This window comes from Plectropomus leopardus, chromosome 8, assembly GCF_026936395.1.
Source record: "Plectropomus leopardus strain MGB_pleo_1.0 chromosome 8, ASM2693639v1, whole genome shotgun sequence".
NCBI lineage: Eukaryota > Metazoa > Chordata > Actinopteri > Perciformes > Serranidae > Plectropomus > Plectropomus leopardus.
Window position 1 is genome coordinate 13028019 of NC_142183.1, and position 25631 is coordinate 13053649.

The following is a 25631-nucleotide window of genomic DNA, read 5'->3' on the forward strand; positions in this document are numbered from 1 at the left end:
CTATTTTAACATGGGGGTCTTTGGGGATTTATTCTGTTTTGGAGCCAAGTGGCGATATGATGAAGTGCAATTTTTGGCACTTCCGCATCAGCTTCATTTCTTGATTGACGCTTGATTTAGACAGAATGACAAAATGGATCTAAGAGAGGAAGAATTGTCCCTGAATGTTGACAAAGCCCATCTGATGTGACTGTAACCTGCTAGGAGTCAGTCGGGTGCAATTGTAACTGACTCCATAGATGGTCCATCTGTGAGACGACTCCGCACAACCCTTGATGCATTTAAACTGGTGATGGAAACACAAATCAATTCTGCCTGGTTTGACTTGGTGTAGCCAAAAGTACCAACTGAAAAGCCCAAGTGGTGATCCAGTGGCTTTCAGACAATATGACGGAAGCTGATTTTTTCACACATCTTTAACAGAGCTCTTTTTGCTACTTATCTAATCCTAAACAAGACCCACAAATTTCATTCAGAGTCTGACCATAGCTACTGTCCACAATTTGAGTCAGAAGATATTAAGGACATTGTCTGAATGCGATTTAAAACCATAAGAGTCCACTTTCAATTAGCCTTAAGAAAAACGCCCTCTCTAGTGACCAAAATCATTTTGTAATAATGATTCCCCCCCAGGAATATGTTTTGCAAACATAGTCCTGACACAATGATGGTTTCAAGGGGAGGCTTTTATATTCTTGGTGACCTATATTCATCGAGTAGTACTGTACATTCAGGGCAATGACAGCTTTCAGCAAAGCCTAAAGCTGTTGGTTATTACAATAGGCTGATTGGCTGCAAGCTACAAACCCCCCTAAGTAATGGCTAAATGGGAGCACACATTGAAGCTGCCTTGGGCTACAAGATAACAGCACAAACACCCCGGCACTGTATGTCTTTTGCAGTTTTAGTTCCCTAATGTTTTTGTCAGCCCTGTGGCAGTTAGCACCTGAAACAGTCGACTCTTAACTGCCAACAGCTTTCTCTCTGTCCACAGTGAGCTGAGACATTTTCCATTTTTTTCATGTTTTAAATGACAAAACAATGGTTGTGATTATAACAATTTCTAGGATTGCAAAAAAAAAAAAAAAAACATTTTAAAGGATTTCTCATGGTAGTGTTGTGGAGTGTGAGGCAGACTGAGGTAAAATTAGGGCCCGGTACCTTTTGTGTGATTTGTGTGAACACACAGGGCACCATCCACTTAGAGACACTTTCACTGCTAAGATTATTTTGTCATTAAAGCTTTGAGTAGCCTGATGTCCTTGGATGAGAGCTTTCATTGATAGTTTGGGACATTTTGGGGGATTTGGCTTTGTTTAGTTCAGTGGCTGTGGTGTTTGAGATCGAATATGACATGGTTATATGGGTTCAAGTCGAACATCCTGGTTTCAAGCAAAGCAAAAAGCATAATGGTTTGAATATATTGAGAGTTTTTAATTGTATTTCAGTACAAGTACATGGTCACTGTGTCGTTTTAATGTTGTTATGGGTGAGATACAAACCACTGGAACTAGTAGTTCCATGTATGTTAGGGGTGTGTGCAGTTATTGGACCAGTCAATTGAATGTTGCTCCCCTAATTTGTCAGCATCAAAAAAGCAAGTCAGATAAACTTGTTATTTATAGTATTTTTTTTTTTTTTTTGATGGGATTGCGTTCACCAATGAACGTCTCACTGTAATAATCAGGCATGCATGTAACTTTTATTTAGTGAGTTGACATCATGTTTTGTAAGGTGATGTTCATGTTCAGACAATTTTCAATATTATAGATTGAATTGTGCTCATTTTTGTGTGTTGAGTGCTTTCTTAGTTTTTGAATGTAATTGACTAGTCCAGGTTCACAAAGGTATGCAAGAGCATTCATTGTAATTGTAAATTATTTTGCATTATCATTACAATCTATTGAAGATTGTGGCCTTTCAAAGTCAGATTTCATGTGGCCACCGTATACATCAGCACTTGTTATTGCTATCCTCTTCTGTTGTCCTGGGGAAGATGTAGACTGCCATGCATCTTCTCCAGTTGTTTTAACTCGTCAGTGCTAAATGAACTGCACTATTCTACCTTAACGATTAATGAACTACTTAACAATTAGCTTAATGAACTACCAAACAATTTGCCTCTCATTCACACAACAATTGCACACCATTGGTGGTGGATTAGTTGATGTGGAGTTCAGTGGTGCCAAATTCCCCATCCAAGTACTGACCAGGTCCAACCCTGCCCAACCTCCGAAATCGGACAAAATCTGGTGTTCTCAGAGTGGTATGGTCCTACAATTTTGACGGTGTAATTATCCCACCCCTCCCTGCAAAGTCGTAGGTCAGTAGTTTGATCCCTCACTGGCTTCCCAGGCTAAGGCAGTCTGAAAGCACTACATACGATATATATTTTTTATCAGTGAAATTCATTTTAAATATGCTTATTTTTATTTGTATTTGAGTGCCTATATATATGTGTGTGTGTGTGTGTGTGTGTGTGTGTGTGTGTGTGTGTGTGTGTGTTCTCGCAGGCTTATACATCAAAGCTTTCCCTGCCAGAGTGCCTTTCAGCAAGCTTTTTTTATTATACATTGATTAATGTGAGAGTCTGATTGTCTCCTACTCTTCAAGCAAAAGACGATCAATTCCTCAGTTCTCAGCCATCTATGCGTCTATGCGTCTTGGTCATGCTACATACATCACAGTCCTGGATTGCTCCCAATGCTATATTCAGCTACTCTGTATGAGGGGGGCGAGGGGGTAAAAACAAGAAGATCAGCCAGTTAATTCATCTCCCAGCTCGAAAGTCTCATTACACTGCTGATGAGTTTAAGGATTGCCTGAGGTGGAAAGGGGCTGTGTTTATGGCTCGGCAATCGTGCGTACCGAGTCTCCTTGTCTCATGTGGATGGAAAACAAAAGACATGCCGACACTCCAGCCAAATTAATACTGAACACATCCCAGCTTGAATACTTCGTGATTGTACACTTATTTAAACATATGTTTCTAAAGAGACATTATGTCCTATGAAGGCTCTATGTGGTGGCTGCTAAATGAAGACAGATCTGGTTGGTGGGAGAATTGATCTGACCTTTCTCGCCGCATAAGGGATATGAATCTCTGTGCATCTACTTTATCAGTGTGATATAGGGACACAGGAAAACCTAATTTAGGCAGGTACATGTAGGTCACAGCACACCTACAAGCAGAAGTGGAACAAGTGTATGTAACCTATATGCCCTGCATTTTTAGAAACTGTCTTGGCATCTATTTTAGCCAGTTGTTGAGACGTACACTTTTTTGAAGATGTGAAGTAAATCTAAAGGAAAAGGAACTTCAAGACATTTGTGCAGCTGGTAACATAACAGTACTATTTGAAGAGTTGTGTTAAAGATGAGTTGATATTAAAATTGTGCTCCTTTTAGCACTATGTATGCCCATTGATTGACACCACACAAAGAGCAATGCCTGTAAATAATAAAGAGGACCATCACAGGGTCACAGGCGGGCTGGTGTTGACTGGAGTGGACTGGCTGTGGGATCATGTCTGTATGGTAGCTGTAAATATTGTACTGGATTCTTTTGCAGCAAGTTACCTCAAAGACTTATAAGAAATATTTATGTGTGATGTTTGCCACTAAAAATATCACAAGTAAAGGTGCTGAACAGAAACTGTCATAATAGTAGGCTTTGAATCCGAGACAACAACTGAGAAATCTGTGAAATGCAAGCTAGAAATGGCGAATGATTATTTCTATGATGTTTAATATTTGAGATTTCTTTCTTTCGGTATTTCTGTTAACGCTGGGAAGACAAAGTGTTGCTCTCTTAACAGCATATGGTCGGTTCACAGTCTGCATGGTTAGCTTGTGCTAACACAGTACCAGCGGCAAACATCTTAAACGATCCCAGCAAACTCATACCGACTCCAAAACAGCTCAGTTGTTCAACCCATTTATAACTGTTAAGTAACATTAGCTGAGCTCTCATAATAAACAGAGAGAAAGAAAGGGCTGAGCACCATGACAGCCCTACAATGCAATAGGATATTATCTGTTTTAATTAGCATTGTTGATATTGTGGCAGGCTGCCAGAAAATAAATGAATATATGCAAAATACTGAGATTTATATGTATTTCTAATTGAATTGTCATTTCGCAAAAAATACCCTAAACAAACAAACAAACAAACAAAAACAAAACAAGAAAATCTTAATCCCAAACTTGAAAACCAGACCCCTACCTGAAGAATAAATATCAGAATAGTTGACACACACCCAGTGGAAAATAACTAATGAATGAGTAAAGTTGGTGGTATTTGAAAGAGAAAATATTCATTGTGCATTTATTATTTCTTTCAATAGCATTATAAAAGTTATGGTTATTGTGGGTTCGGTGAGTTTTTCATCTAATAGTCTTTGCTATCTTGAATGCACATGTTTGAGTTGCAAAGGTTTGGAAGATGGCTCTAACATCCCTAGCTGCATTTATATTGAGGACTGTGCCTTTAACTAAATAATTCAAAATGTATTCCTGCTGTCACTGCCAAATACCTTGTACCCAGTTCCACATCTTCCAGTCAGTGAGCCTATTTAATGCATTCAGTTGCCTTCCCATCCCTTGCTTCGCTCCTGTTGTTAGGGAACCACCATAACCAGTCGTCTGCACTGGAAGATAAAACCAATATACTGAGGGGATGTGACCTACCATCTGACAGATGCCTCTTCAGTATGACTGCTCAGCTTAAAGCCAATCAAGAGGAGCCTGGCTGTCTTTTCTCCTCCAGTGAATGCATAATTTCCATCTAAATCTCATCAATAATCAGGGATGGCGACGGCAGCAATTGGCATGATTGCCAGAGTTCACAGAGCAATACTTGGGAAACGTAAAGGATTGCTGTCTGCATGGATGGATGGTGTAAATCAAAAACAGAGTGATTACGGAGCGACATTCCTCATTGTTGAACCACTGGACTGCTGGGTAGTTTGGCCGCTGGGGACCCATGACGTGAGGTGTACTGTCAGCAGAACAGACAAGAATTTTAGCTTTCCTTTAGAAGTAAGCGAGAGTTGTGGTGGTGTTTAAAATATTGACACTGCAGTGGTTTTTCCTTTAGTTTTAGAGCCCCATTGTCTGTGACTGTAGACATACATTTAAAGGAGTAGTCTGACATTTTGGGAAACATGCCTGTTCACACAGTTAGAGAGGATCAATACAACTCTCATATTTGTCAGTTCAGTAGAAAGCTGGAGCCAGGAGACAGTTATCTTAAAGACTGGGGGAGGGGAAACAGCTGGCCCGATCTGTCTAAATGTTTTTGTTTAATCTGTACAAAAATTATATTTTAGTGGAAGTTATGTGCAGAAACAGCCAGGCACATGACCCCAAATAAAACTGCAACAATATTATGGATTTAACAAAGCCAGGAAGGCTTTTTCAAAGTTTTCAGTTTTTATGCTAAGCTGTAGTCGATCCTCACATCTAAGTCTCAAAGTGAGAAAACATTTCCCAAAGTTTCAAATCAACATTGTAAAAAACCTGATGAAGACCCCTACAGTTATAAAAGTCATATTATCAAACTTGATTCCCAGAAAAGAAAAGAAAAGAAAAGAAAAGAAAAGAAAAGGGCAAAAAAGTAAATCTTCAACCAGATGTCTCCGTGACAAATGCTGAGTAATAATCTATGTGATGCTTTTTTTTTCTGGACAAAAGAAGGAGAGTTATATCCAAGTTAGAGTTATATCTGATGATTAGGGGAACAAATATGTCTATGGTGCTTCATCAACAAAAGGAAGAGAAGGAGACAAACACCGTCCCTGAGTCATCACCCACCCTCACACTCTCATGAGTCATGCACCACTACACATGTGCATACGGTTAAAGCATTAAAAATCTAATTTCTCAAAATTATGCTCAGCCGTCCAGGTGATAATGTGAGCAGACACATATTTTAGCAAAGGAAATAGCTGAAGACAAATTATAAATTCAGAAATATGTCTGTGGGAGATCAATGAGATTTACCTCCTGAAGTATAAGGTAGAACTAATCCTCATATATGCAGCTGTTTTCCTTGAAGATCCCAGTGTTTAATTAAGAGCATGGTCATAACTTATATTTTATACTTACAGCTTATTTAAAGCTTATTTCCATCATCGCAAAGAAAATACGTTCAAATAAACCGTCCCATTGTTCAATTAGCTGAAACACTATTTGTAAGTTCTATCTGTCAAGTTCTGAATAAGCAATCTTATTTGATGGGAACTGTATAGAAAAAGTCAAACTCATCTCTCTCAACTAGAAAAGAAAAATGTTCAAATGAATTAATTTTAGAAAGATTTGTGTAAATATACCCATACAAAGACTTTCCTCTTTCTGGCAGCAATATCTGTCTGGCAACCGAATCTCTCACAGAGGGAGCTCTTGAGCTACAAATGGGAACATAACAGAAGCTGAAATGACAGGAGGGGAAAGAGAGAGTCTGAGGGAAGGAAGAGAACAAAGAGCGACTAAGATAGAGGATGAGCAAGAGACAGGGAAATCTAAACAAGATGTTTTGGATGTGAATGTGTAATAGAGCAGAAAGGGGTAAAAAAAAAAAAAGGGGAAAAAAAAGAAAAGATGACGGCTTATAATCAAGGCACCTAGAATACCTCACTTACTCCCAGCCACTTGACCTTGATGCTTCTGCTAATGAAAACCCACCATCAGAGTCCCATCACTTTAAAAATGTTTTTTTTTTAAGCTCAGAATGACAGAATATGACAAATTATGTTAACTTAAATAAGGTTACGAAAGGCTAAAATAGCAGCAATCAGGGTTATATTATTAAATAAAGTACATCTGTAAGCCAAGCCAAGTACTCTAAACCAACAAGCAAAACCAAGTTGGGTGTCCACTTCTCAAAACGACCCCATCTGAGTTCAAGCAACTCCTGATCTTTAATATTCTCAAAAGAAATGTACCTGAAAGGAATCAGCACCACCATAAATTACGATATCTTTATTATTTTTAGAGGTCTATGTACTGCTTGTGGTGGAACAGAATAATATTTTACTTGATGAAATGTACTTTTCAATTTTTAAACCATCTCTGAGACTCTGGTCCTGCTCATGTGCAAGAAAACATATTTTATGTCTCCTCCACAGCCAAGTCATGTACAGTAATGATTCATAAATAAACCTGCAGATGAATGAATAATAATAAATGAATGAATGAATACAGTTTCTGCCTTTCTAGAGGCTGAATAAGTGAATGAATAATATTGAAGTGCGACTCAGAAACATATGCTGAGCTGTAGCTTTAGTTTCTAGTTTCCGTTGTATAAACACTGTGGTCAACGCCTGGTCAGTCATGATGGATTAAGGGGGACAAGTTTTTGTGAAAAAAAAAGGTATCAGAAATAGGTTACTGAATCCACGGAGAATTATCACTCAACACTGCAGTTCTGCTCGTAGAACTTTTTTTAAGTCAATTTTTAAAAAATATTTTTCTTAAAAGTTTGTCAAGACCAAAATAGAGCTAAAAGAGAACTTCCATACATCATGCTGGTCAGGAGTACAACTTCAGATGAATGCGAATATTGATCTATGTCTGCCAGAGGCATTAATTGGTAGTTACCTTCTACTGAACTAGCCTCAGCAACTGCACTAGGTGATAAATAATATCAGATATCAGAAGTACATCTTACAATCAAGCAGTGTGGCATTTTTGTTATTCATGAGTCATAATCACGTTAACATAGAAGTGACACCTATTTTTTTTATTGACTGTACAAAACAAACCTAGAATAGAATAGAATAGAATAGAATAGAATAGAATAGAATATTCCTTTATTGATCCCCCATTGGGGGAAATTCCAAATGTTACAGCAGCATGAAAAAAGAAAAGTGAAATGTAATAAAGAAAATAACAATAACAAATAACAATAAATAAGTAATAAAAGTTAGCACTGCAATTAACTCAAGCTATATGTAGCTGTTGTTTACAATAATTACAAATCTTTGTTTTTGTACAAAGCTTTTTGCATTGCTGTTGCTGTTAATGAAGACAATTTTGTCTTCAAAAGATGTATCAGACAGGGTGTTTAACCTTCTTGTATTTGGGTATGACACAGACTTTAGAAATGTTTGACACATAAAGATAATAGCAAAGTGTTTATCGATACCTTTCATTTCAGAGCAATCATTCCAATATACATATTTAAAATGGGATTCCAAAGTGTGTCAGATTAAATTGGTCATGTTGTTCACTGTTTATCTGAGGCACAATTGCACGGAGTGAGTGCTCAGGTATCTGTGCATGTGTGTGTCTGTGTGTGTTTGTGTGTCTGTGCCCTCAGGCTCACACCCTGGTAATGGCTGCTTACAGCTACTGCATTTTAATTGATGTTGTTAAACTTAATTTTGAATATTTAATAGCTCCGGTTTCATTTTTGCTTCATCTAGTAATTTCTTTGCCCTACATTTTTCAGATCTCAGGCCAGTCAATAAAGTCAAGTAAGGTTTTGGGTCTCTTGGTCCTAGAAATGTCAAGTGAAGTGTGTCCCTCGGAGGTGTCAGGTGAAATAGCCTCAGCTGCGCGATAAGGTGCAACTTTGAAGTTGTGAATGAGGTTAGAAGCATGAGTCAACCTCTGCGGGCTGTTATGAGCACCACACCCCCATCTCCGAGCATCTCTCCTGTCTACTGCGCTCACACAAGTCATGTCCTTTCTCTGCCTCCACATTCTCCTCCTTCTGTGAATGCCGTCTGGCTTGTATTTGACATAACAAGTCTGTTATTTGCTGGTGTCATAACATTGGAATTGTATCTGTTTGTATTTATTTGTTCAGTCTGCAGTTTTATCAGTCATTTAACCACTGAGCAGTTATTAACAAACTGTAATTAATTAGTTCTTGCACTAGCATGTGTGGATTTCACAAAGATATCACAGACTATGCATCTGTTAATTTACCTTGAAGAGGACAGAGCTGTTTTTACTCAAAAATATCCTCCAGCTTACTTCACGTGACAGCTCACTCATTTCAACAACCCAGCCGGCACTGACAATGGAACACGCAAAAAATGCATGAAAACAGCACTTGACACCTCAGGCTATGGTCACTCATCTCCCATCTGTAGCTTTCATGCCTAGCCTTTAAAAAAAACAGGCTCTGCAGCCACCCAGCTGCACCCTCCTAACTCATACCTTTCTGTTGTTTGTGTGACCCCAGCAACGTATCATAACAATATCGCAGAAAAATATGTCTTGAAAAGAGAAATGACCATCTTCAAGTAAGTGCATGACAAGCATTTAGATGGTGGATTGTCGGGAGAGAGGCGGTAAACCATTGTGCCCCTGCAAGTTCCTTACTCTTTTTATTGCAGAGGGCAGAGACTCATATAGTGCCAGCACATCGCCTCTGACTGATTTCCTCAGCACTTCCTGGGGAATTGTCATCACCCCAGGTCAATGTCTAAACTTTCCCATGCATCAAAATATATTGTAATTGACTCCATTTGTAATTCCTCCAGAGATCTGGCACTGGGCTGCAGCTCTGATGGCTGCCGAAAGCAATAAAGTCTCACAGACATGACCCCCATTGTAAACAAGGCCTCCTTCCTGAGTGCGAGGTACAGTAAAGTGTGGTTTTTTCGGTGTCTGCACTTGGCTGTACTTTTTGCTCTTTGGCTCCAGACCATACTTCCATTCAAATGTTGTAATTTCACAATTATGTAGTTCTCATGTCAGGTTTTTTATTCCCCTTGGCTCTTCTGCTGCACTCCTTTCCATCATTGATCTTGTAGTTTTAATATATTGGACGACCTGACAGTGCAAAGTAGAAGTTTTCTTTTCGACAGCTTTTATAGATACTTGTGTAGGCCAGGAAAGAAATACAGTTAATACTGCATTACACTATATACTGCATTATAGATTTGTTAGAATGCAGTGTGCTGTAGCTGTAATAATTAATGTTACAGCAATTAATATAATAGCACCGTTAATGTGCTGCAAGTAATGTATGAATTCTGTTGTGGGAGAAAATAAAGCGACTTCATCAGTTGTTGCTCCAGTTTTCAATCAGTACAACACTGAATTATAGATATTTATTTTTTGACTCAATGTATCATATTAGAAAATGATTTTCTCCCTAGTATTAATTGCATATTGATTTATTAAAATGACTCTAGTCTGTGATCATTGCTGCAGTAGGCATTTGCAGATTAACCATTACATATTTTAACCTTATGGTGTAGCTCTTGGGGGGGCCATCAGTCCTAATCAGAAAACAAATCCTTCATTATGATAACAGTTCTGTAACATGGAGGGTTTAAGGAAAATGCAAATTAAAAGAGGAAATAGAGCAAACGTAAAAAGGATTTACCCTTTTATGTGCACGCAATTAGTGCAACATTGATGGGAAACTGCAGTTGTGCTTGTCTGTGCACAGTGTGGGTTTGTGTCCTGAGTGAGATTAATTGCATTGTCTGCCAACAACATTGTTTATTTTCTGGTGTGATGTAACAATATAATTACTCTATATGTGTGTGTGTTATTTGTAAGGCAACATTAGTAGTGCATTTAATTTTTTACAAATAGATAAGTCACTTGAGTTTTTCGGGGGTTTGTTTTCTCGCAGCACTGAAAATCAAAACAAGCTGGTTGCTTGCTGCCTGATAACTAAAAACCGTACAGCAATGTTTACCATTAATACCATGCAACAAGGTTTCCTGCTTCTTCTTTTGTTTATGCTGTCCATTCAATTTCCTCATTTGCCACTTTCCCCTGCCTGCTGTTTTTAACATCACATGATCCGAGGTAATCAGAAAGAACAATGTGACTGCTTTGTCACAGCAACAATATCACTTTCACTCCTGCAACTGGAGCTGCTTTGATTCCTGCTGAAAGGGGAACACATAGAGTTGTGTTTATCCTTTTGTCTCGTTCCTCTGATGTACTCTAGTCTGCCTCCCACTTCATCTCCTATTCACTCTCAGGTGCCACCAACAGCTAAATGACAAAAGACAAAACACAATTTTTATTGGGAAAAAATATAATTCTGCGTCATTATGAATGGGGTGGGACTGTTTGAAATGACTCTAATTTGTTCAAAACATTTCAAATTGACACACAATTCATCACTGTCCTGGTATCATGCTGCTGATCAATAGTCAGTTTTGCCCTGATGTGATGAATCTGCCCTTTGGCAGACATTATGTGTATCTGGTCATGTGTAAAGTCCCCTCAAGGTCGTCCTCTCTTTACACCCATGTTGTATATGCAAAGAGGCTGTGAGAGGAGCTTTGATGAGAAGATAACAAGCTAGGGCAAGATTACCTCTTCAAGGCTCTAAAAGGTTTTAACATCTTTAATCTCTGAAACTTGAAAGACCTTTTACATGTGATTGAAGTGCTAATATTGTCATGGCCACACCCCGCCAGCTAAACAGACCAAATTTATTTTGGATAAATATTGTTTAGAGAAAAAGGCACAGAGACTTATTCAACAAATGATAGCATGTCTATTTACTGTTTGGATTTTTAGCCACCTGAGGATGGAGTGTTATAACTGTGGTGATCCCTTAACATTTCATCTAGTTGGATCATCAGATCAAAATGTACTTTTGTCAGTGCTTTGGTTTCTGACCAATAGCAATGACATTCCCATCACACTCAGCTATAGTTTGTTTTTAGTTCCTATCGGCAAACGTTAGCCAACATGTTAAACTAATATAGTTAGTCACTGGTTCAGTGTCCCCTCCCTGGTTTACAGCAGGTACATAATGTACAGTGTGCTTGTTTCAAACACATGAACTTGGCAATTGGTTGCGGGTGGGTGAAATAACAGATCTTTAATGAGGGAAATATTAACCACATTCACTAAAACTATGTGAACATAGCAGAGAGCAGAGCAGAGCAGAGCTGCTGTCCATTCCTGCTTTGCAGAGGACTCTCCATGAAGAGAGAGACAGTGCAAACTCCTGTACTAAGAGCAACGCAATTTCTTTAATTAGCAGAGGTTGATTTGCACATGCCTTAAATGCAGTTGTGCCATGCAATTTAAGCTGTGTGCTGTAGATCTTTAAATAGGGCCCTGTGTCTTGTTTTTCCTTACTTTTGGTTCTTTCTTGAATTTCTTGAACGGCCTTGGCTTTGAGTCATTAATTCGTGTTTTGATTATGCAAGCTGAAATATCCCCACTTATTATGGTGTCAGTTTCTGCTGATAAATCTACAGAACTTTCTAATAACTCAAGCAGTCAATCTTGTTATAGACGCTTCGCCACCAATATCAATGGCCCAATTTAACATTTAACAGACATTTTAGATGTACCACCTGTTAGGTAGACCACCTAAAAAGCTACCATCCTGAAACGTGATTAAACATTAAACATAGATATACACTGTGAGCGTAGTTTTACCGTCAATATTTATGCATCTTTTCTGTGAGTCTATTTGTCTTGTTGTCTATGATGTTGTGCCCATCGTCTTTTCTGCACACCCACAAACATACACTTATTTGGCTAAGGTGAGGAATGCATTTACGAATGACCTTCTCCTTTGGTTTTATGTTGAGTTTGTCTTTGTTTTCACAAGTGTGTAGATTATTTAAAACGTGATCTTTTATTCTACGTTGGCAGCAACGTTCAAAATAAATCTCAATTTCCTTTGTAACCTTTGGCGGCATTGCAAGAGCAGTGGATGAAAGATTGGTATTATTTGTCTATAAATCAGGATGAAAATTGCCCCCTTCTACAAATGACTGAATATAAAGTTGACATCTTCACATTATGGCGGTTGATTTGGTATTGTGAGCTACACAGTATTTTTCCCTGGCAGTTTATTTGAAGGAAACGGGGCAAAGCTTAATGAAATACTCTTTGTCTGTCTTTTGTTCGTGGGTATGAGTAATGTGTCAAGGCCCAGTATAACAGAGTCCATATCAATAACTAAAGAATGTTGACCACAGAGGAATTTTTTATGTTCTGTTTTTCACACAAGTTAACTTCTTGTCTTTCAGACGGCTTTCGTCTTTCCTGTCCTCTTTGCCGTCCCCCATACATCACTTAGCCTCTGCAGTTATTTATTTTGCTTGACAAGAATGGCAACTAAAGCGTACAGCAGACAATTTAAAGAAATGACATGTTTTTTCTTGCGTAAGAAGTTACCTGAGAAGAAATTGTGTGCATGTGCTGGCTGAGAAAGCTGGAGACAGAGTTTTTTTTTTCTTTGTCATTGAAAGACACTGGCGGGCCTTGCTGACAGCAGTCATTAGAATAATTTTACATGTTTCAGAAATCCTCTCTGTCTGGAAAGACGAAGTATACAACCCCCTCTATCTCCTCTGTTTTTACTCTGATCCACTTGAAATGTGTATTCAGAAGATACCACTGTTGCCATGTGTTGCACCCTGAAAATAGCAGCATTATTTTTGTGGTAATTGAACTAATGATATCCCAAAAGAATCCGAGCTCGATTCCGTAGACACTTGATTATGAGCGCAAAGAGGGGTAATGATATGAATGCATATGTATCTCTAAAAAGCATAAACTTACCCATACCATAAAAATATATATAATTATACCACAAGCAGATCCAACCAGACAATCAGATTGGTCATCTACATATTTAGATGTGATTAAATCACTATGACAGCACGCCTTCCTCATTACTAAAAATATTACTCCGACCTCCTACAACATTGTAACTTCCAGAGCTGAATAAAAAAAAACTAAGGCTACAGTATTTATACAATTTCAAAAAAATATTCTTTAATAATTAAAACTCATGATGCTGTTAGGTTGATGTGTGCATGTGTTGTTTTGTGACAACAGTAAAACTATTTAAATATTTTTCAAAGACTAAACACTAACAAATATTGATTGAAGCAGAATATTTTATTTGATATTAACCATGCTGTGCATTTTGGAAATTATATTTTTTCAGTAAGTGCTGCCTTATGGACTTAACATTGTTAAGTTAACTGTTATTGTAAATGTTTGGATCATCCGTGCCGAGTCAATGCCACAGCAATAACGTTATCTTAAAAGTAGCCTACATGTGAAGTTTGTGGAGCTAACTAAATTTGTGCACAGAAAATTTGTTTTTTAAGTAGATGTATTTGCTCCCATAACAACTTACTAGCAAGGCAGTTTGTTTTTATGTGTGTTGTATTTATTTGGTATGGGAAATCCCACAATCTCTACACATGCATACACATTAAGTTGGCTGGCTGACTGAAAAAGGACTAACAATCCTTTCTGTTGCCAAGTTGTTACTGAGGGCCAGTGTACTTGCTGTAGTAATGTACTTGGTTTCATTACTCGTAGGCAAAGCCTACTGACATGACTGATTATTTTCACATTATTAGTCAGACCCCATGTGTTTTCATGGAAACAGAGATAACACTAGCAAAACATGTTTTATCTTTTGTCCCACTGTGTTTTGGTTTCAATTTTCAGTGCCATAAAAAGCCTTTTATATTCTTATAGAAAGAAATTAAATTGATGGATTGATGAACATTCTTATAAAATATACCATAAAACTGGTGCAATGATACCGAACAAAGAGAGAGAAAGAAAAAAATCAACACAAAAATGCTCATTATTTAATAAATGGCAATCTATATAAAATGGAGTATATTAATTGCAATGAATAAAAAAATGTGACAGGTATTTACAGTAAGACTTATACAAGCTAGGAAACTGCATCCACTGAAAATAGTCATTCGCTTGATTTTCTGATAAGTTTAAATCCTTTACATAAATTATTAAGGGCCTCTGTATTTTTTCAAATGTATGCTTTTAAGCTTTTAATATGCAAGTTATCCTTTCTGATGGAAAGCTTGATAACATCCGTTTTATCCATCGAGTAGCGCTTGATTTTTGAATGTTTTTCCATTCAAAAACTTGCATTACATTTTTTGCTGTAAAACAAGCTGAGACTATGCTTGTTTTATTTTGACATGTTTATGATATTTCTGACTTTGTTGGTAACTTGTGTAATCGCAGTATTACACTGGAGGATGAGCTTTACAAACGCGAGGTCCTGCCTCATCAGTGTCGTGCCAATAATGGCGGTAAAGCTTACCATCTTGTTTAATATTGCTTAAATAACTTTCTTGTACAAAGACCAAAACATTGCTGCATATAGACTCATTCAGCACATTTATGTGTGCCAGTTTGTCTCAACAAAGTAATTCCCATGTAAACAATAGTCTGTACTGCAGTCCCATGGCTTCGCTCTGATCCTGTAAATGGCTCCCTTGAAACACATTCACAGTTAACTTGAGCCACCGTTTCTTGGCTACTATGGTTACTACGATCCGTGTTACAGCCAAATTATCACGCAGTGCTATCACTCTTGCCACAACTATCAAAACCCACAATGAGTGATAAAGCCCTTTCCATGGCCCGATACATTCATGTGAATGTAAATGTTCAGTCCCTTGCATTCATCTGTCCACCTATGATGCTGTTAATTTTCCTTTTTCCACCATTACTGAGGCTGCGATCATAGTGACAAGAGCATGTGGATCTCAGAGGCCCAATCAGCAGAGAAACAGACTATGTGATAGTGTGGTTTTCTCACTGCCATCCCCAGGAGTCAGTTCTGTGAGAATATGAGGAGGAGGGATTGTGAAACTCGCAGGCACTGGATCTGTCCAGCCGGTCGGCTTGCAGCAAAGTCTAGTAAGGACAGTGACCACACCTCGTATGCTTATTGTATTGCATCTAGACTGATCACAGCAGGAAGTGTGTGTGTGCATCTGGCAACATGCCTGTTTGTGTGAGCTTTCCAGTGGCAATGCACTTCAGATACCTTTTGTATTTGTGCTGAAGGTTGTTTTAGTGTGCTGCGAGTGCATTATCCACGATCTTGCCATCCAATCTTATTTTCAGAAAGTGAGAAAAAAGAGCAAATCCAAGCCACGAATTGATGTAAAGCAAGACGAGGCTGACCCTCATGGCACTGAGGCCACAACTCTTGACAGCTTGTCCATTACCCTGCTTCCCACTCCCTTGCCACTTCAATTAGAGTTTAGTGGATGGGCTAACCTTGCAGATGAAGGAGCAGTGTAGGTTAAAAAATGTACGTTGTTGACCAGGGCTGTCCTTATTGATGCCCATTTATTTGTACAAATCAAAACAAGATGACTTAGAACTATTACCAGTCAATGGACTACATTATCTATGTGGCAGGGCTGTTGCAAACAATGTTTATGTTAATTTCTATAAGTATGTTTGCCTCTATCCATATATTTCCTTGTTTGTTTTTTCTTTACCAACATGTTGAGGTTCAAGGCTGACTGGGATAGAATTTGTTGTACAAATTAAAACTCTTAAAACGAAGAATCTAATTGGATTCAGGACCCTGTGACCTGCTTGTTGAATGGGCCCAACCTTAAAGTTTTAAATGACCGTAGCTCCGTATTCATTTTGAGAGAGGAAAATAAACCTACTCATTAAACTCACCCAACTTTCCATCTATCTTTGTCAGGCTGACAATCATACTGGGTACCAAATGTTGCCCATATAGATGTATTTGAATGGAGTAAGTGTGTGTTTTTCATCTTTCACCTTGCATCACCATTAATAGAAACTAATTAACTTATATACTTTGGTTGCTCCTAAATAATTACTTATCAGTACAGTAAGATATTGGCTCTGAATAAGAGGGTTATTAAATGAGTTTTATGTTTTTGTCATGTTTCCATATTTTGTTGAAATGTTTGGTCCTGTGCCACAGAGGCCAAGGGCTTTGGTTGTTAAAGGATATCAAAAGCAATTTAAAATAGAGAATAAATTGCATGTCATACCAAAACAAAGACAGGCATTCAATCAAGTACTCTGTTTATTACGTGCATTCAATATTGTAATGAATTGGCATGTTGCCTACGTTGCTGAATAAAATTTATTTAAATTCAAATATCCATAAGATGAAGGTTAATCTCAAAGATCACGATCAAGAGACATGTTTTAGTGACTGACTTTCTGCATACAACTTTTAATGTTATGTTTTTCTTTTTCTGTTCTAAAAGTAGTTGTTTTGAAAGACCTATATATGTTGGTGTATGTGTGTGCGTGCGCGCATGCGTGTGTGCGTGTGTACGTGCATGCGTGTGTTCAAGTGACTGTTTGTGTCAATAAGCCTAAACCCTTAACAGCAACCTAAACATGGTACTGCATCCCCGCTCCTGTCCCGTCTGATCCCCTAAGACACTGCTTGCTGTTTGAAGTCTCCACATGAAAGGCCTGATCTGAATACTTTGGATTCCACAGCAACTCTGCAAACAGTGATTACAGACTGATTAATGAGCCACACGCACACTGTACACACACGTTTACACACGCTCGCTTTCTAGGCCACACACAAATGGATTACGCAGGAGTCAGTATGTCATAACATATAGTCTAACTCAGTCTGAGGTTGCTTTTTCTTTAACTTTAATAAAGTTTGCAGCAATGTGTGTTGCTTTCATCATGTCCCAGTACTGGAAACTAGTGCTGGACAATATGCAGAAAATAAAAATTCCACGATGCTTTGACTTAATGCTCCAATACTGATATTGAGATGATATTGTTTATGTGATTATTTATGCTCTCTCAAAGTATTTTGATAATCACCAGTAATGTGGATATAATGACTGAAGCCTTACAGCAGGGAACTAGTATTACTTGGGGACCTCATGGGAATTAGAAATTAATTGCCAATGCAGCCTCTGTTATTTTCAATCGGGGAAGAGGCAGAAACGAGGTGTGGAGAAAACAAATATCCTAAAAACAACCCCAAGTCACCAAAATGCTGATTCGCACATGACTAATAATATCGCACAACCTCGTGTTTGGTGAAATATGGAAGGTAATTTGTGGTAGAATATTTACTTGACAAATTATGGATATGACAGATGCACACGGGATAAGATCACAGATGACCCTTGTATTTCCTACAAATATGTCAGATAACTTAAGCATTTATTACAGTTTACCTTAGATCTCAAGGTGATACTAGTCCTATGCATTAGGGCTTAAGTGGGTGAAGGCAAAAAATAGAAAAGCTAGGACAGTTTGGTAAGTTTAAAAATTACATCACTTAACTGTAATGCATTCTTTAAACCAGGAAAAGACAATTCTTACGATATCCCCAATCTAAGACAATATCTAGTCTCATATCACAATATCGATATATTGCCCAGCCCTACCAGCAACCCATCAATGATCCCAGTATGAGTATTAATTGTGGTTGCTAAACAATATATTGTGTTTCTTTTTGTGTCTTTTTTTCCATAGTGTCTGCTGAGATCTTAAAAAGCAGTCTGACCACCATGGAGCGTCAGATTCAGAGGCTCGAGAATGACATCGAGAACTTCCCCAAAACGGACGACGAACAAGATAAGTTTGTAGAAAAGATGTCGATATCCTTTTTATGGGGTTCATTTTCACAGCATGCTTAGTTTTTGTCCCGAAATTTGCTCCTCAGAAACATTATGTATTGCGGCATATTAGGACATTATATGTGTCATTTTGTCGACGGCAGTGGCAAAGGAGCACGCTGTTTGTGTTCTGCCTGGCAGTTGTAAGCAGTTTAAGTCACTTGGTGTGATAGGTGGCACCCAAGGGAACGAGGGGAATGGATCTTAGCTGCCTTGCTATGAGATGCTGATCGGATCTCCCTCTTCAGTCCTCCCGGGTCCCAAGAGTGAAATCATGCCTGTGGCTATTTTTACTGCACTCAGCCACCGCTGCCTGTCCCCTGGGGGACTCTAATAGGGGCTCTAGCCCCTCACACCAACTTATCGCCTATCCCTGATTTCATCTCCTGACCGGCGACGAGCCTCTCCACACAACCATCCGTGCACTATCTCCTCTCATGGCACCTCTCCTGTTTCGATAACAGAGTGTTTCACTTAAAGCCAAGCCTCTCTGCTCCCAAATTGAATTAGCCATGTCTCTGCACTTTTTGAACGCCCTTTTGGAGAGGAAAGGTCCTCACTGTATACGTTTGATCAATGGTGGAAATCAAGTCTGTTGTCAATACCCGGAGGCTAGGGTGCCTTTCATGGGGAGTAAAAAACAGTAAAACAGTCAGCAGTGCTTCTTTGCTTGTCTAGAGCAGTATTAAGAAAAAGGAAGAATTACTCAAGTAATTTAACAAGTGAGTAGGTGTTTCCATATGCTCTCACATAAGCATTTAACCTAATTTTTGCTTCCTTTTGTCTGGGATTTATTAAGGCTGACTTTGCGCATTGGGTGGTATAAGAGTAAAACACATTAACAATCTTCTCCCAGTCAAAGAAGGGCACTTAAATTTGTGTAATTAAAAAAACTGAAGGAGAGTCCTCCCTGGCGGCAGCTCGGAGACAGAGCAGGCAGGCAAGAAAGCTGCTCTGCCCCCCGATGTCAGTATTGATTCCCAGGCTCCTTCGAGAACTGGAGGCTTGAGTGAGAGGAAATGGAGAAGTGTAGATATACTGCAGCATGGCTCTCCCTCACTGTCTGGAGTTCCTCCCTAGAGACAGGCAGGGAGAAGCTGGCTGGCCATGACCTGAAACACCCCACTTCCTCCCCCTTTTCTCCCCATCCCAGCTGATCAAGTTTTGGTGCCAGGAAGGAGGCTTAGTAGGATTTAATAAGATCTATTTTGGTTCTTGCTGTAGCCATCAGTAGGAAAGTACTGAAAAGTATATATATTTAATTCTCCATCTGTGTTGTGTTCAATTTTGGATAATATTGCCTAATGGTATAGTATTTTCTCTTCTCTTATTTATTAAATGGCAGGATTGCTTTAAGGCCCAGACACACCAAGCCTAAGGTTGTCCATCGGTCAATTTTGGGCCACCAGTAGGCTTCTTTTGCCCTAGTTTGTGCGCTGTGTCCCACATTGTGCACTTGTCTGCTCTTGTTAGCCTTTTCAGCAGATTAAACATGTTGAATCTGCGTCCGAGATGCTGGGTGGGTGAGTGAAATCACTCGGATTGGCAGTTGAGCTCAGTGCACAAGAAGAGAAACAGAAGTGATGAAATCAAACACATGACTCAAGTTACGAGGATGTTAGCTATTGAGCTCTTTATCAGAATTGGTTCGTAATTGTTTGTTCTTTTGTCTGCTAGTGCGCGGTTGTTTCAGCATCACGTTGTCTTGTGAATGTTCCAACTGGCTAACTAGCGTCTTGACGGTCTTTCAGTTTCCCTTTTTGAACAACAAATACAGAGTATAACCTCCTGCTGCCATGGATAGTTACTCAATCTCACCCAGGCGCAGAAGTACAGGTGCTAGTTGGCTGTCGGCTGTAGCCTTTTTGGAATAGACAAAGGCGAAGCGAGGCAACTCAACAGTCAGCCATCATTGCCACTTATTCTTTGATGTTGGTGTGGTATGTCTGGGCTCTTGATTGTACATATTTTTTTTTAATAAGATTTTTCTCCTGCACTCATTTTTGGGATGCAGAACCATGGAGGCACAGGAAGGAATCAAATGATTAGAAGTGCATGCTCGTTTGTTCTCAGTTAGCTCCCCGGAGTGTTTGATCTGCATTTCATCTCCTGTTTATAATAAAGTGATATAATTGATAATATTGCAATCATAATAAGAAGATGTTGGGGGCATTTTTCTGAATATTTGGTGTAGATTCTTGCGTCGCATGTTGTAGAAAGCACAGTTTTACTCTCCTTCAACACTGTTTTTTTCTTGATGTCCGTACTATATAATAGTAGGACACTAGAAGTATGCAATCATATTTTCCTCAGTGCCTTTGGAGCAGCTCTGCGTCTGTTTGTTACACTAGGACATTTGTGTTTGTGTCTGTCTCACGTTAACCCACTTCTCTGAAGTCTGTCACCCAGGACAATATTTTCTACCACTTTCAACCTCCCAAGATATTAGAGTTTGGGCTGTTTCTGTGCAAGAGATGGAAAGCGCAGGCTGTGCTTGATTTGCTGAGCTTTTTAGTACCACTGTTTGCAATGAGCTTAGGTAGCACTCTAATCTGTGTTGCACAGCAAAGTGTTGGAACAATGACAGTGTGAAATACAGTGCTGTATATTTTGGGTTGACATTTCCTTTGGTACACATAAGATAGCACAGTCAAGGCAAACATACCTTTTTAAACTTTCCCTGGGATTAAAAAAAAAGAAAAAAAAAGAGGATGTTGGTTCCTTGAAGCATGACAGATGGAAGAACAACAACAGCTAAAAGTCATGCATTTGATGCTTGAGCAACCCTGAAAAAGTTAAGTGAAGCTCTGTTGTCTTGACTGTTGGGCACTGTGATGAATGAGTCAGTCTGCAATGTGTGTGTTTGCGTGTATCGGCATGCGCGTGTTTGCGTGTATGTGTGCGAGTGTGTTTGTGTGTGTGTGTGTGTGTTACAGAGAGAGAGTAATTTACAGTGCATGTGTAGGTGAGTACATGTGCCTGTGTTTTGCAGTGACTCTTGTCAGCTTTTTTCCTGAGATTAATTTCAGGAGGCCATGGTCACTGCGAGGTATTTTAAATGTAATGTGTGCCCCAAAGCAGCATAGTTTTAATTAAACCTTCAACAATAAATTATGTTTTGTTTTTTTTGTTTTTTTCCCACCGTGCATGATTAGTGTTCCTAATTTGTTTGGGCTTCTAAAATTCCAGGTCTTGCCCATTAAAAAGTCTGATAAATTTCTGGCGCAAACACTTTGAGAGAATCTGTCATTTTTATCTGTCATCTGATGTGTTTACCTTTCAGAGGAAATCACTCCGCGGAAATAATAAGACAAGAAATTTTCAACGACAGATCAGTAGCAGTTATGAAATACTGAAAGAAAGAAATATGCAATGAAAGAAATGCGGAAAGAAGGGAAGAAAGGAAAGAAAGAGGAAGAAGAGCTTAGTGGAAGCACTTCATTTGGCTTTATTGATACATTTTTCTCTTTCCATTACTGTAATGTATGCAAATGACTGAATGGGGTGTTTGTTCAGCAGTTTAGTGATCTCTATCTGTCAGAAGTAATGGGAGCCCACAAAGGCTGTAGAGTTGAGGCACAAGCCCCCAGAGAGCCCTATTTCACCAGAGAGGCTACGGCTATCACACACACGTACGCGCGCGCACACACACACACACACACACACACACACACACACACACACACACACACACACACACACACACACACATCTCCAGTTCCTGCTGGATATGATAGAGTAGAGCTGGGGGCTTAGAGTAGGACTCTGCATACTGGAATATTAATGGTAGTGTGTTGGCTCGATGGGGATGATGAGAGACTGGACTGAACCTTGATGGGTGCCTGGACATGTCCAATACATCTCCCCCCGCTGCACTCAATGCCTTAACCCAACCCACTGATATTTAGCTTAACCTTTTATTTCCCAGAAGGCCAGAGTCAGAGCACATCATTCTCCTCTATCCTCACACATTGAGTGACAAGGAGCTGTCTCCTGGGGACGCTTTCATTAAGATATATTAGACCAGGCTAACGCATTCAGCCCATCGTAATTTTATCTCTCAGAATTACCTAATAGGAGCAAGGTGGTTTCACAAAAATCAAAACTTAACCTAAAGGTTAAGTTTAAGTTATAGCTAGGTTCCCCAAGCCAACACCAAAGCTTAGAGTTGTGTTTCCATAGTAACAATGAGCGACACTGGTTTAAAATTTGCCCCATCTGACTGTGGATGCTGGCAGCGGTGTTGTGTATTTAAAATTTTCTTCTGTAGGTTTTCTAGTTGAAAGTTGTTTTTTTTTAATAATTTCTTTACACCCCTTGTCATATTCTTTCTTTCTTTTTAAAGTATTTGATTTTTCTGTTTACTGCCGTTTTTCATTTCCAAATAATTAGTTTTTGCTTTTATGAGTGTGTGTGTGTGTGTGTGTGTGTGTGTGTGTGTGTGTGTAGGGGAGATGGTGTTGTTACACAGTCACTGAATGGCTACAATAAAATGTCCTTGTAGCTGCTGAATTCATCCACAAGGCTGAGTGAATGAAGCAGAAGTGGCTTGAAGCTGTTGATCATGGCCATGATTTTACTCTGAAAATAGCTCTGAAAACGTGCTCAACTGTCTAAATGACCATCTGATGTCAATCACTCACCCCATGTTACACTGACTTTGTGAAGAAAGCATTTCACCATCATGCCTCCATGATAAACAAATTCTTCATTAATTGAGGTCACACGGGTCAGCATTTTACAACAAAACTGTTTCAAAACATCTGTTTTCACAAACTCTCACAAAACTTGTGCATTATAATCCAAGTCTCATTTATCCTGCCGCATATTCAGTACTTCACAAACAGACAGCCCTTTCTGAAGGGTAACTAAACTAAAAAACACCTATATCTGTGCCCTCTTCAAAGCAAAACTCATTTTACCATTCATTTTACCTCACTGAACATAGAAGCTGCTGGTCTGCTACTGCCCCGTCAGTTAGCTTGTTTGTATTATTGTGTGACTTATGTGTAAATTCTTATTTCAGATCACCAAAGTCACATACTAAAACCAACAAACTAAGTGATCCAGGCAGTGGTAGGCCAGCAGCTCCTGTGTTCAGCGAGGTAAAATTACCATTTTTGTCAGTGGAGTCTGGCTTTGAGTTTCACTTCGAGTTCCCAGATAAATGAGACGTGAATTAAACTGCACGATTTGTGTGAGAGTTTGCCAACTGATGTTTTGATACAGTTTTACTGTTGTTGAACATGGACCCCAATGACTTCAATTCTCTAAGAATTTGCTTCACTTTTGGGTTCTTTGTTCATCAGAGGCATGACGGTAAAACAGTTACTTTTGTCATTAATTCAAGGTAACATGAGGTGATTAATAGATAGAAATGGTTATTTGGGGACAAAGAATTCCTTTAAGATAGCCAAGGACTAGGCAGGGTTGTCTAACTGGCGATTGAAGATATCTTTCTTAAGTTAATGTGTTGGATCTAAGCCACAGTCTTTAGAATTAGAAATACTTTATTGATCCCCCGGGGGAGCAGAAGGGCAAAAGATTGCTTTATCTTGATTTTCAGTAAGAATACAGACCATGATAGTGGGGCTGCACGATCCTTCTGACTTTTTGGGTTTTAAGCAGGAGGTGTCAGAAAAGTTACCACAGGGATAACTGGCCTGTGGCGGGCAAGTATTCATAGCATTGTCGCTTTTTAGTCCTTCGATGTCGACTCGCTGTCCCTATCTAGCGAAAAGGTGGTTTGTGACAGTCACTCTGGTGCAAAGCGTAGAGAATTGTAGAGAGTAGAAATAAGAATAAGAACAAGCACAGATAATGTAACAATTAGCACTAGTATGTGAATATTACAAAAATATGAATATGTATTATGTGCTGAGTGTGTAAGGTGTGTAAACATCTAAAATAGGAATGCAATCATAATAAACAATAAGCAATAGTATATGAATATTTAAAATTCTAAATATTGATAATATGCTGAGTGTTAAGTGTATAAAAACATAAAACTGTGTGCCTTATGCTACAACACAATGTATAAAACTAATCAGTGAAATTAGTAATAGAACATATGTGCATGAGCTTAAGTACATCTTTGCGAAACAGTTGTCCCACCCTTGTTGGGGGGGGGGGGGGGTACTTTCTCGTAGTATCATGCTTATTTACCCTATTTTACCATAATTTCAATGTCTAGTATGTCTATCATATTGATGCCTCATTTGACGATTTTCTGCCAGCATGAGGAAGCATCTGTTTTTGAGCAGCAATACAGATTCACAGTGCTTATTGATACATGTTGGTGAATAGGAAGCCTCGGGTCATTAGATCCTACAAAGCCCACACACCTACCAGTGCCAGTTTCTCACACCAGCTTCCTCCGCCCACACAGGGTCAGCCCAGACACACTTTTTACCAGCCCCGGGGCTAGCCTGTAATACCACCTTTGTGGCTTTAAAATCGACAGATGCATTTATACAGGCACCACCTTTCTGGTGTTTTCAGATACTTCAGCCTGATTTAGTTCACACTTCAAAGGAAGAAGTTCACTACAATGTGTTTATGGATGGCCTTTGTCAAACAGCAATAGTTGGAGACTGTGCTGGCTTCAGGCGAGGTTTGTGTACAGGTGTACACAGCATTCTCTTGTTTCGGCACCAGGCACTTAAGGTTAAATAAATGGTTGTTAGCGAAACAATTGTTCTATTTAGCAGGCTGCTGAGTTTAAACCGCAGACACATCCCCTGTTACAGGCTTGTTTTTTCTTCTGGAGGAACACAGTGTTTTTTGGAGAAGTTACTTTATTCCACCTTTATGTGTTTGAATGCGACGCAAGTCAGATTATTTACAGAATTGCCATGTTTATTTCTGAGTGTTTGTATATTAGAGAACTGGGTTAAAAGATGCTGGTGGCACTTTCAGTCGCACAGTATAATTTTTTAAGAAGGAATACACAAACACCCACCCCCCTTACCACACACAAGCTCTCTCTCTTAATCACCACCTTCCTTTGAGCCCCCTCCCCCTCCAACCCCAACCCGAATGTTTTCCTCCACTAATGAAATTTACTGTAAACTGTGTGGCCAATTAACTGAAGCACAGATAAACCATGGAGTCTTTTAATTATCCAAAATTCAGTGGAAACTAGTTTAAATAAGTAGAGGTGCTTAAAATGGTCTTTTTTTCCTGCCTGGGTTCCTTCCGTATCTCCCACCTCAACATGAAGGACTTGGATATAGTGAC

At 39.0% G+C, this 25631-nt stretch overlaps 1 protein-coding gene across 1 annotated transcript in view; it reads left to right on the forward strand.

Annotated features, from left to right (window-relative positions):
- Nucleotides 1-25631, forward strand: part of diaph2 (diaphanous-related formin 2) — a 462996-nt gene that overhangs the window by 315525 nt on the left and 121840 nt on the right. The window contains 1 exon segment of the mRNA XM_088080903.1: nt 18250-18374. Coding sequence (XP_087937029.1) covers nt 18250-18374 — 125 coding nt within the window.